The sequence below is a fragment of the Alligator mississippiensis genome, chromosome 11 (assembly GCF_030867095.1).
Source record: "Alligator mississippiensis isolate rAllMis1 chromosome 11, rAllMis1, whole genome shotgun sequence".
Taxonomy (NCBI): Eukaryota; Metazoa; Chordata; order Crocodylia; family Alligatoridae; genus Alligator; species Alligator mississippiensis.
This window is the reverse complement of record NC_081834.1, coordinates 30,263,558-30,276,171: the sequence shown is the minus strand read 5'-3', so window position 1 is coordinate 30,276,171 and position 12,614 is coordinate 30,263,558. Positions and strand designations below refer to the sequence as shown.

General features: G+C 42.9%; 1 protein-coding gene across 1 annotated transcript in view; it reads left to right on the top strand.

The window, feature by feature from the left end:
- Positions 1 to 2,270: 2,270 nt before the first annotated feature.
- The window catches only part of TMEM266 (transmembrane protein 266), a 105,200-nt gene continuing 94,856 nt past the window's right edge, over positions 2,271 to 12,614 (top strand). The window contains exons 1-2 of the mRNA XM_014606044.3: positions 2,271 to 2,360; positions 5,065 to 5,253. Coding sequence (XP_014461530.1) covers positions 2,347 to 2,360; positions 5,065 to 5,253 — 203 coding nt within the window. The 5' untranslated portion in view covers positions 2,271 to 2,346. The remainder of the gene's footprint in view (positions 2,361 to 5,064; positions 5,254 to 12,614) is intronic.

The following is a 12,614-nucleotide window of genomic DNA, read 5'->3' as shown; positions in this document are numbered from 1 at the left end:
GCAGAGGGAAAGGGATGTGGCCCAGGCCTGATTTGGCTACAAATGGAAAGAGGGGGGCATGGGAAGGGACCATGAGCCAGTGTCAATCTGGCTGCACGGGGCTTTGGAATTTGGCAGGAGGGTAGAGGTGGTGATGTTAATTGCCACTGCTCCTTGCCACCAAATTGCTGACCTGTGGGGAACCCTGTGGGCCAGGTGCCATGGCTCCACTAGCCGAATTTAGCCTGTAGGCTGGGGGTTGAGTTGACCATTTCTGGTCTAGGAAGTCCTTGCATCATTTAGGCGAGTGCTACAGTCATCAATGTTTCAGTTATTCAAATACTCTAGTCACAAAAGACAGAACTGTCTCTTTTATTCTCTTAGCACTCAAAACAGTCATGACTGGATTTTAATCAAACTTCCTCGTAAAAGAGATCATATCAAAGAATCTTTAGGAAGCTAAGAGCCTTGCAACGCAAGATTTTATATTGGAAACTGATTTGTATTTGTGGTAGTAATTCCCTTGTGCCAGCTGTAAGACTTTAGTAAAACAGATATTTAAATCCCATTGAAGTCATTGGGAATTTCCCCATCTAATTTATTTTAAGGATGTGTGTACATACAGTGTTTTGCTGCTGCAGGAGCCTGATCAGTATACACAGACTACTGAGGCCATCAAAATGATTCCTGTTGGCTTAAAACTGGGCATTGGATCAAGTCTGCAGTGCATCAGAGCAGGTTTATCTCAAGCAAAGCCCATTTTTACTCTGATATTTACAATACCGTAAGCTTGTAGAACAATGTAGCATCTATGTTCTTTTTAAAATGTATTTACTGCATTGAAGCCAATCATGCTTCCTTTATGTGGAAAAAATCTATTGACTACTGTTGGTCTACTTGCATGCAATTAAGATTTGTACCTTAGGCTTTAGAATACTTCAGCAATAATAGCCAATCTAAGAATGATTTGAATGGGTTTTTACAATGTTACAGGTTTATAGTATGTGAAATAAAGATTTAGAAATTGCTATACAAATAGTGTAACCTTAGGCTAATTATTTAATACCGAATGATAGCTAAGAGTCCTGTTGCCGTTGTAATACATGGTAGCTATAACCTTTTTTAGTTTATTGTATGAATTTTTTTTAAAAGTATCATGGGATACCCTTATTGATTTGAATGTTCCAAGTTGTAATCAATTCAGGCAAAGTTTAAGATTTGAGAGACATTCTAGTTTTAATAAAATAATAGCATTTTTTCAGTGTTAGTATAATACATTTCTGTTGGGTTTTTTTGCCCTGTTTATCAGTAACTCATTTAATCAAAATAAGAGTATTTTTGTCTTTCACAAGTGGTGTTCTTAATTTGATTATAGTTAATTATATTCACTGAATGATCCTGATAATATTTTTAAAAGCTTCTCATTATATCACTTACCCTCACTTTTATTCCTTATTCACTATTCTCCACACTACATTTTTCCAAGCCCTTAACTTAAGCGAACAATGACTTGTTTTGTTCAAAGCATTTAGTGACATTTTAAAGTATTTTAAATTGTTTCTTAAAGTTAGGGTTGAAATTTTGTGTTTGCTGGCAACATGGTTCATGAGCTGCTCCCAGCAGTCCTTAGTCTACCTCTAGCAAGCTTGTCCAATACAGTTTTGCTTTTGTATCTCAATCCCTGGAGATCACATAGATGGTCAGGCTTTGAACAAAGAATGTCCATTATCCAAACTCATCAGTGAGCTGTAGAAGTAAATTCTCTGTTGACTTATCCAGTACGTATAAGATGAATAAAGACAAAGTGGTAGAGACTTTCTCCAATAGGTAAGAGATTTAGCAAAAACCATAGAAGTCAGTGAGACTCATGCTTCTAAATTCCTTGGCCACTTCAGAAAGTCTCTCCTTAGTTTTAAGTGATATTCTTAAACATACAGATCTATCTAGTACCTAGAGAAATAAATCCTATGACTTGTGCTCTAAATCCTTATCCTCTTTTGAAAATCTTTGCCTATGTCTTTTCTATCGTTCTAAATTATCCAACAGTTTAAAGCTGGACCTATAATGAGTTATTTACATTTATTTATCTGGACCTGTAATTTTAATTATAATTATTGTTATTTACTAATTTTTGGGATGTAAACATCACCACAGAAAGGAGAATGGCTTATGGCAAATAATATTGCTGGACAAAGAACATCATATGAAAACAAATATTAATAAGGATATGTAAGGGCAACTGAGTTCTAAATTAGCTTGTTTTCTCTCTTTTAGAAACCTCACCTTGAAATGTGAAAAATTATCTGCAGAGGAGTTGAATAGCTAAGTACTGGAACAACAGCTGATTTTTGGTTTGTTTCTTCCAACATGACCAGTCCCCAGTAAGTACCATTTCAGATGCTTTTATAAATTTAATGAGTCAAATCCTAATGTGAAAAACTTCCATGGTGCTAAAGTGTGATGTCAAGGAGGTTGCGTCAGTATTTCTGGGAAGATAATTTAACCCTTTGAGTAAAGGTTGAAAAAATGGGTCGGTTGTCTGCAGACCCCAATTAGCAGGGATCCTGGTTTTCCCTGATTTAAAAAAATCACAAATTCTCTGATGAAAAATCGCAGATTCTCTAATAAAACCCCGAAAATCTGTGATTAATGCCCCCCCCCCAGCTCTGCTGGTGCCCCTTGGTCCCCATCCCCCCTACAGGCCTTCTCATGCCCCTCACTCCCAACCCACAGCCCCCACAGCCCTACTGGTGCCTCACTACCCCAACCCCTGGACGAGGCACTCACATCCCTGTCCCACTCTCTGCTGGGGCCCTGCAGCCGTGCATTGCAGCCTTGGTCCCCAAGCCCCATGCACTGCCCGGCTGGGCAGCAATCCCAGCTCCAGCCTTGCCCAACTCCCTCCCTCCCTATGGGGGCCTCAATCCCCCACCTCCTCTTACCTGCAGGAGCTGCTCTCAAGGCTGCCTGGTAGCCATGTGTATGTACATGCACCACCTTCTAGTTTCAGCCTGCAAGGGCCTGGTTGCAGTGGGAGAAGTACAATCAGGAAGGGGGTGCCACGTGCACTTGCACACACTCACATGCACATGGCAGCTGGGCAGCATGAAAGCAGCTCCCACGGCTACATGCAGGTAAGTCTTGGTGTGGGGGGACTGAGGCCCCCATAGTGAGGGTGGGAGGGAGTTGGGCATGGCTGAGCTTACTGTGGTTACTGTGCATTTAATTTAGTACTTGTATAATCAAATAATAAATATGCAGTAAGCAGAGTTACTGTGCTGTAGCATCAGCAAATGGCTTTTTAGTGATGCTACTGCACAGTAGCCTAATAATACTGGGCAGTTGGGGTGTGCAAAATGGGCCGTATTCAATCTGGATTTGGCCTGATTCGAGGGATAGTGATTCAATTCGTTGATTCAGATCACTGTCCTGATTCGATTCAGCCAGATCCGAATCTGAAGATTCAATGCTGATTTGGAGAATCAGAGATTTGGTCACAGACAGTTTTTTCTACAAACCTCGTGGCTCTTGAATGCTGTGATGGTAGGGAAGATGCAGCATCCCACAGAAGCACAGGGGGGCACCCCGCATACTCAGCGGTGAACCTGGAAGTGGACCAGAAATACTTCTGGTCCACTTCCGGGTTCACTGCTAAGCACACAGGGGGACCCCCCTACTCCACCCCCCCGTCGGCCCCATGTCCCCTGGCTTGGCGATAGGCCTTAGGGGGACCCCAGGTGCCCCCCCCCCGAGCCGGGAGGCACCAGTCACCGAGCCAGGAGTGGGGTCTGCCTGGTACCTTGAGGTATGTCGAAAAAACATAGAAAGCTGTTTCTGTCCAAATTGTTGAATCTCTCCAAATCGATTTGGAGGGTTCTGATTTGATTTGGAGAAATTAAAGGGTCTCCTAATTTGATTTGTATTCAGAGATTCCACTGCTGAAATGGGCCGAATCTCTGCTGAATTTTATCAGCAACCAAAGCTTCACACAGCCCTACTGGGCAGTAGTGTATTAACAATGTTTGTACTGCGATAAGCTGCTGCACGGTATTATTAGGCTACTGCGTAGTCAGTGTCTTGTGTAGACATGGCCAGAGTAAGTCAAATGGAAAGAAGACATGTTTACTGAAAATGGAAAGAATTCATTCCTGCTAGTACTTGACTTGCAATCCCTCTTCTCCTAACAAAGCTACTTCTCTAACAGTATAGTATATCATACAGATGCTTAGAGGAAAGATTTTTCCAAGTAACTGGTAATATCTTACTTAGAGGTGCAGAATTATAAAATAAGTAATTGGCAATATCTTGCTTTCCTCTAAGTAAGTGTTATCTTATAATAGATGTAACATATAGGTGTGGAGTTCCCATTGATTTTACTTGGGGTAAAGGAAAATATATACCCAGTTTTATAAGTTCTCCATATATGTTTAGGTGGGAAGAAATTGACCGGGCTTCTTTTGAGAGAGAGAGAAAGAGATAATATTTTTTCCTTTGTTCTTCCTTTATAGTGTTCCTTGAAGGTCAAATAACATGCCATTCTTTTTTTCTAATTGGGTATGGCTAGAGATGTCTGTTTTTTAAAACAATTTTTAGACTGACAAGACCTAGTAAAGGGAAGATATAATTTATATATTAACTAACAATGATTTCTCTACTAGTCAGTAGAAAACTTAACCATTGATCACTGACCTGAGCTCAGAAAGGTGAGTTTTTAATTGATGTAGATACATGCATTCTTTGCATTGATTGCTGTACTGTTCTGAAGGTGTACCTTGCTATACAGTTCATAATTTGTTTTTCAGTATGTTTGCATTAATGTATCAGTTCATGTTTTATGTTCACAAACAACCTTAGCCCCTCTGAGTCACATTTTTTGTCCTTTTGTGATTGTGAAGTTTCTGTTAACTTCATTGACAAGACTTGGTAGATTTTGGCCTCACATAACACTTTTCCATAGGAATTGTCAAAAACGATGTCTGTAAACTAGCAATGAAGCTTTGTAGTATGTACATTTTTAGTGTTGCTACTTGTGGAAGTTTCCTGTTCCTCAGTGCTTATGTTTTTGCATTGCTTATTTATTTTTAGGCCCGCAATAGAAGGTGGAATTTCAGAAGTTGAGATAATCTCGCAACAAGTAGAAGAGGAGACCAAAAGTATAGCTCCTGTGCAACTTGTTAACTTTGCTTATCGAGATTTACCACTAGCTGCACTCGATCTATCTGTGGCAGGGTCCCAGCTCTTGTCAAATTTGGATGAGGAGTACCAAAGAGAAGGGTAAGTGCAAAGTATGTAAAGGTAACTTACAGATATATCTGAAAGGTTTTTCATGGCTTACATAACAGAAAATCATGTGCTAGAGAAGGGCAGCTAAAGTCTTATTGAAGTCCTTTATGAAGGCAGTAATAGAATACACTCCAAGAGCCACTCTTATTAAAGCATCCGAAACATCATGTGTATCAGTGTCCCTGCACTGGTGGTAGGGATGCTTTAACTGAAGCTAGTTAAACAAGCTTTAGTTAAAGCGCCCCCAATGCCATTTCTCAGTGCAGGGATGCTGATACATGTGATGCTGGAGTCTGCTGCAGCGTGGTAATTACTAGGGCTGCGGGAAGCTTCAGTCCCTGATTCAGTTCGGCAGAGATTCAGCCCGATTCGGTGGCTGAATCTCCAAATCCAAATCAAATCAGAGGACCCTTTAATCTCTCCGAATCGAGTTGAAACCCTCCGAAACGATTCGGAGAGATTCAGACATTCGGACATAGAGACAGCTTTAAATGTTTTTTCTACATACCTTGAGGTACCAGCGTAGCTCATGAATGCTGTGATGCTGGGGCACATGGAGCATCCAACAGAAGCACGGGGGGCTCCCCAGCGTGCTCAGCAGCAGACCTGGAAGTGACCAGAAGCACTTCTGGTCCACTTCCAGGTCTGCCAGGGAGTGCCCGGGGGCCCCCCTGCAGCCCCTCATCTCAGTGACTGGTGCCTCCTCAGTCTGTGAGGGGCCCCCCAGTGCACTCTCTGGCAGTCCCAGAAGTGGATCGGAAGTACTTCTGGTCCACTTCTGGGTTCGCTGCAGAGCACGTGGAGGGCCCTCCCACACTCCATCTGCCCCAGCATCTCAGCATTCACGAGCTGCACTGGTACCTCAAGGTATGTAGAAAAAACATTTAAAGCTGTGTCTCTGGCTGAATTGCTGATTCTCTGAATCAGCATCAAATCTTCAGATTCGGATTCAGCTGAATTAAATCAGGGACAGTGTCTCTGATTTGGGCCGAATCCGAGTTGAATAGAGCCCGCTTTGCACACCCTTAGTCATTACCACATTCCAGCAGACTTGATTAATCGAGTCTGCTCTGACGTGCTATAATTACAGTGCATTGGAGCAGCCTTGCTGCACGTGTATAGTTGCCCAAAGTGATTTGGGGCTGCCATTTAAATACAGTGCATGCTAGAAAGCTGCTGTCAGAGAGAGAACCCTGAATTAAATTTCTGACTTTTGACCCAGGCCCCTAAAATAGGCAAACAGGCCACTCCAGAAGGTTTTAGAAAAGCATTTCAGGCCAGGGTGAGACAAAGGCGTCAGTGGCTGTGATTTGTCCATGTTTTTGTATATTTCCAGACCTGATGATAACAATTGTGCACTGCAATTTCTTGTTGCTAGCACAGAAGAATTTGCTCCAGGTTGACTGTTGTATAAGCCCATTGCCAGTCAGAATACATATGTAAGAAAACATTTTCTGAAAGAACATGTTCCAGTCCTGCACACATTTACACATCAGTTCAAATAAGACATATTTGTTGGAAAATATATTTGGAAATGAAAGAATTTATAAAACTTACTAAACATACTTTTTAATCATGAGATCAAAAAAATTAATATTAATCAATATGAGAACTGCAAAGCATTCTACTTGAATAAGTAGTTGTTTGTAAGTACTTACTTTTTAATAATTTACTGCCTCTAAAGGCAGACATTACCTGCACTGACTAAGTCCACATAGAAAGTTCTTAGACACACAGTACAACATCTGTTAGGCCCATTTTGGCCTGCTGACTTTGATGAGGAACAGTTAGAAAATAAAAATTACAGAGTTATGTAAAAAAAATTGATACATACTTACTGAATAAATCAAAGTTAATTGCATATTTGTTACAAAACAAAGTATATTATTGTACAGTTGTTGCACAGTGACTCACTTGGAAAGTGACTCCCTCAAAATATGAATCTCTATAAGAATAATGTTGCCTGTGATAAGGGGAATAATAGCATCAGATTATATAGGCACTGTTGTTCATTTCTGTTCCACTGTGTCATATCAAATGTATATAGCTCCTCATACAGTAAGATCTATGTAAGAACACTTCACAATAACTCATCCTGAGTCTTCAAAATTAAGCCATAAAGGAACTTATATCAGCCTCATACTATTACCAGTTAAATGTGTTTTAACCTACACTTTGAAATCAGCAATGAGACACGCTTAATTTTCATTCTGCAGGTATTCCATGTTGCAGTTAGGAAACAGAATTGGGCTGGGGGACGGCGGAGGACTCTTGCCATTAATTTAATTCCAAATCTGCAGTTCTGTTACAATGGCAACTTTTAGCTTGCTTGCAGCTTGGACATTGAACCAGCCCTAGTTCTCACCTGGGGGAATCCCATGCTCCCTGAAATTCCTTTCAGTTTTCTTTTCCTCCTCAGTGGTCAGCAGCTCAACCAAACCTCTTTGCTGCAGAGCTCTTTTAAGAAGAAATCCAAACCCGACTTCAGATTTCTGATTGACATTTGGGCCTAATATTTTGCTGCTGTGTCTTGAGGCAGCATTTGCCTTCTAGAGAGACTGTTTTCACCATAGTTCCCTTTCTGCTTCTGAGGCATTTGCAGTGGTGAGTGCCTCTGGAGGCTTCAGGAAAAGTAGGCTATGTCTGTTGCTTCACCTTCTTCCTTAGTTCTGTTGGCAGAGTGTAGTATCCTTCTTACAGCCCAAACTGGGCATGGTTGCCTTAGTCTCCCCTTCCCTATAGAGGAGGGGAAGTGGGCAGAGTTGGAATAGTGGGCTGTAGAGGCAAAGAGCTCTTCCTACTCTGGATTCATTAAAGACATAACATCAGAAGAATCATGCTCCAAATAGAAAAGCATGCTGAAAGTCCTTATAGGATGCACCAGCAGCCGTGCACCTGACTGCAGAACCCAGTCACTTGCTCCCTCACCTGCTCCCTTTCCCTTTAATCTGCAGATAAAGGGTTCAGGAGACAGCATAGCCAGAGAGTACATCAGGGTGCCTTTGGGCCCATGTCCCTCAGTTTGAGAAGCCACCTTTACAGCAGATGTTCTAGTCTTCCTTATTGATATCTCCAGCTGATACCTCCAGGGAAAGCACAGATCCATATGGCTCACATTGATTCCATGCACAAAAGATAAGAGGTAGTGAGTAGCAATGATACTGCTTGTGTTTTTCTGGCTGAGATGTCTTTGGACCTCCTGATGACTCTATATCATAGAGGTTATTTAAAAGCAAGCCCCCATCCAGTATTAGGCAGGTTCAAAACAGGTACCTGATTAAATTATTCTCATTATTGTAAACTACAAAAAGAAGTTAGGAACTAGAACTTTCTCTGCTGAGTGCTACAAAGTCCATATTTAACTGCCATGCTAACCAAGTGAAACATGACCTAGCGTTTCTCCAAGAGAGCTGGTTTGCAAGTCCAAGCAAAAAGTTCAAGTCTCTGCATGTTATCAGTCTAAAAGTGATTGCCTGTCAAATGCAAATATAACGCAGAATAGTCACAGCAGGGATGATCACCTACCAACAGTCAATGTAGGGCTGGTGAAAGAACAGCTAGAGAGGCTGGATATCTATTAGGGCCGTGCAAAACAGCATCATTCCGCTTCGACTTCCATTTCAATGTTTTGACAGAACAGTGTTTTGTTTCAAGTTTTGTTTAGATTTGAAAGCACTGTTCTATTTCCTGGGGTGGGGGCGGGTCCCTGCACAAGTTGATTTGCCCTGGGCCCCACACCCTTCTCCAATCGGCTTTGGTGCGGAGCCCAGGGCAAATCAGCTTGTGCAGGGACCCCTGCCTCCCATCACCGGGCTGCTTTGAAATTCAAAACATTTCAAAAATTTTGAAACGTTTTGACTGGCCTCATTTAATTTCAAAGCTGTTTTGAAGCCCTTCGTTTCATTTCGATTTCACTTTCGAACTCAAAACAAGTCAAAACAGCATTGAAATGAAACAGCCGACAAAGCTTCACACAGGCCTGATATCTATAAGTCAGCAGGACCAGATGAACTGCATCTGAGAGTGCTGAACAAATTAGCTGAAGTCCCTGCAGGACCACTGGCATACTTCTTTTGAATTCATGGCACTCAGGAGAGATCCCGGAAGACTGGAAGAGGGCCACTGTTGTGCGCATCTTCAAGAAGGGGAGGAGAGAGGACCCAGGGAACTACAGTCCGTTCAGCATGACCTCAATCCCAGGAAATTATGGGGGTCATAATTGGCCATAAAATTAATATGAGCTACCAGTGTGATGCTACAGTTAGCAGAACAAACAGTACACTGGCATGCATCAAGCGATGCATCTCAAGCAAAAATAAGGAAGTTATTCTCCCATTGTACTTGGTAGTGGCAGCTGGAGTACTGCATCAAGTTCTGGGTGCCACACTTCAGGAAGGTTGTGGAGAAGCTTTAGAGAGTCCAGAGAAGGAGCCACTCGTATGATCAGAGGCCTGAAGACTAGCCATACGAGGACAGACCGACAGAGATAGGACTGTTTAGTGTAGAAAAGAGAAGACTTGGGGGGGGGTTGGTGGCAGCTTACAAATATATCAGGAGGGCATCAAGGCCTAGGGGAACAATTAGTCACCAAAGCGCCCCAAGGGAAAACCAGGAACAACAATCATAAACTCCTAGAAGGAGATTTCAGACTGGATATAAGGAAAAATTTCTTTATGGTTTGTGTGACCACACTCTGGAATAGACTCCTAGTGGGGGTGGTGCAGGCATCTACCCTGGAAATCTTCAAAAAGAGACTGGATGCATGCCTTGCTGGGGTTATTTGACCCCAGCAGTCTTTCCTGCCTAGAACAGGGGGGCTGGACCCGATGATCTCACAAGGTCTCATCCAAACCTAAACTTCTGTGAATCTGTGAATCAGCGTAGGAAGCTAGGGCTGGAAGTGACTTCATGAGGTCATCCAGTCCAGCCTCCTGCTCGAGGGGATCATCCCTGATGAAATCATGTCAGTCAACTGTCTCTCTAACCTGCTTTTAAAAATTTCCTGGAATGGGGATCCTGCAGTTTTTCTAGATAGCCTATTCCAATGTTTGTTTAACTACCTTCATGGTCAGAAAGTTCTACCTAATCTCCAACCTAAATTTCTTCTGCTGCAGTTTGAGGCCATTGCTCCTAATATTGTTCCCTGCAACCACAGGGAAAAGTCTATCTCTATCTTATTTATAATCACCCTTCAGGTATTTGAAGATAGTTGTCAAATTCCCCATCTTCTCTTCCCCAGGCTACAGCCCTAGTCCTTTCCATGTCCAGTATGGGAATGATCAGCTCATGCCAAGAAAATAGACCTATTTCTAAACAATAGCTGTTGTGAAATAACAGGATGTCTAAAGCCAACACCAAAGGATAGGCTATACTTACTGGCTGGTGTTGCACCACCTGATATCAGAAGAAAGGTAGTGAGCCAAAAAGATCGCTGCAGATGGAAGACCCCAGGCATTCACTCAGTGGTCGCACAGAAGTAACTAAGTGGCTTAAAACATGAAAGAGTTTTGTGACCAATGTTGCACTGTTGGACACAATCAGTGGCTGGTATGTCATGAATGAGGTTATGGAAGGAAAGATTATGTGCGATCAGGTGCTCTGAAATGACCTTGAACTCCAGGAGGACCTTCCAAGAGGGACGGATTTAAATTGGCCAACATAGTGATGCCTAAATTGCTTGAGCATGCAAATTGGAAGATCAAAAATAAACATGATCAAATGGGGCTACTCTAATTACATGAATATATGCAAGTGCGGTGAAGTATAGACTATGGAGCACATGCTTGTTTGCTGACTCCTTTGTGTAACCTGTATGAAGGAGGACCTTGCTGCAGCAATAGAAAGCCATTGCTTGTGCACAATTCTGGAAAAAATAACTAATTTATCACAAGGACACAAAAAGAAGAAGTTCCAGCCCTAGCTTCCTATGCTGAAGTCTTTCCTCATAAGTCATGTTTCTGAGCCCTCTAATCATTTTTTTTCAATCTTTCTGGACCCTTTCCAATTTGTCTATGTCTGTCTTGAAGTGTGGGTCCCAAAACTGGCCTCACCAGTGCTGAGTAGAGCAAAATAATCCTTGTTTTGCAAGAAATGCTTCTGTTCAGGGCTGGATACAGAGGGGATACAGTGATGCATTTGGACTCCTTTTTCAGACCACACTACAAGAGCAACAGCCAGAGACATTTTTAAGTCCCTGAAGCAGGTAAGAACCTTTTACCCCTCCCCTCCACCCTATCTCAGCACTCCCCCTTCTTCTCTGCACTCAGTGGTGCATCCCCTCCCCTCCCATTCTTCCCTTTCTCCGCTTGCCTCTGCTGCTGTCCCTGGTTGATCTGGGGGGGCAGGGTCTAGAGCTGCTCCTGCCCCACTCCAGCCAGCTGTGCAGGGAGCCAGGCTCAGCTGAGGATGGAAGCAGCAGTGGCAGTGGGAAGGTCATGCCCCCACCCCCTGAGTTTGCTCTTGAGCTGGCAGGAAACATCTGAGGAGTTGTGTGGAGAGGAGAAACCTGCTACTACCCCCACATCAGCCAGGGACAGTGGGGACAGCAACAGCAGTGGGTAGGCACAGGGGGGATGGGAAGGGGAGGGGTACTGAGAACGACATAGAGGTTGGAATTCTTACCTGCTTTGAGGACTTAGTCTGTGGCTACTGTTTCCATGGTGTGGTCTGTCCTTGAGGGTGGAGGGTTGGGGGGAAGCTGGAAGAGGGGAATGAAGCTACCCTTGCAGCGCTGGTCATTACTCTGGTACCCTCCTTTTACAAAATCCTGGATCTGACCATGCTTCCGTTAATACAACCCAATGTGTTGTTGGGGTTGTTTGCAACAGGACCACATGTTGGTTCATACTTAGCTGATGGTCAAGAACAGGAAGTTTTGTAAAAAAAACACAAAACAAACATTAAATTATGCCTTAGAGGAACAACCCTTATTGCAGATTGAATCCCTGCAGGAGATGACATTTTACTTCCTATCCTTCGAAGTAGACATCCTGATAGTTGTTATTTCCTGTCAAATGAGTTTTGAAAATGGGAGCTTTCTCGAGTGAGATATGTATAGTGGCTTCAGGCTTCAGGGCTGGCATGGCATGGCATTCATTCCTAAAGTCAAGTCAAATTTTGGTCTTCTGGAGCAGCGTTTCTCAACCAATGGGTCATGACCCAAAAGTGAGTTCCAAGAATATATGAAAGGGCCACAAACATACTTTAAAAATGGATCAACCAACTTTAAAAATGGATTCTCCTTTCAAGGAGAAAAATGAGGGAAATTGTGTCTTTTCCCTTGTGGACTGTCAAGAGTTCCAGCCTGCAAGGGACTGCTTGGGGCCCCCCATACTCCACATACCACCCCTCTA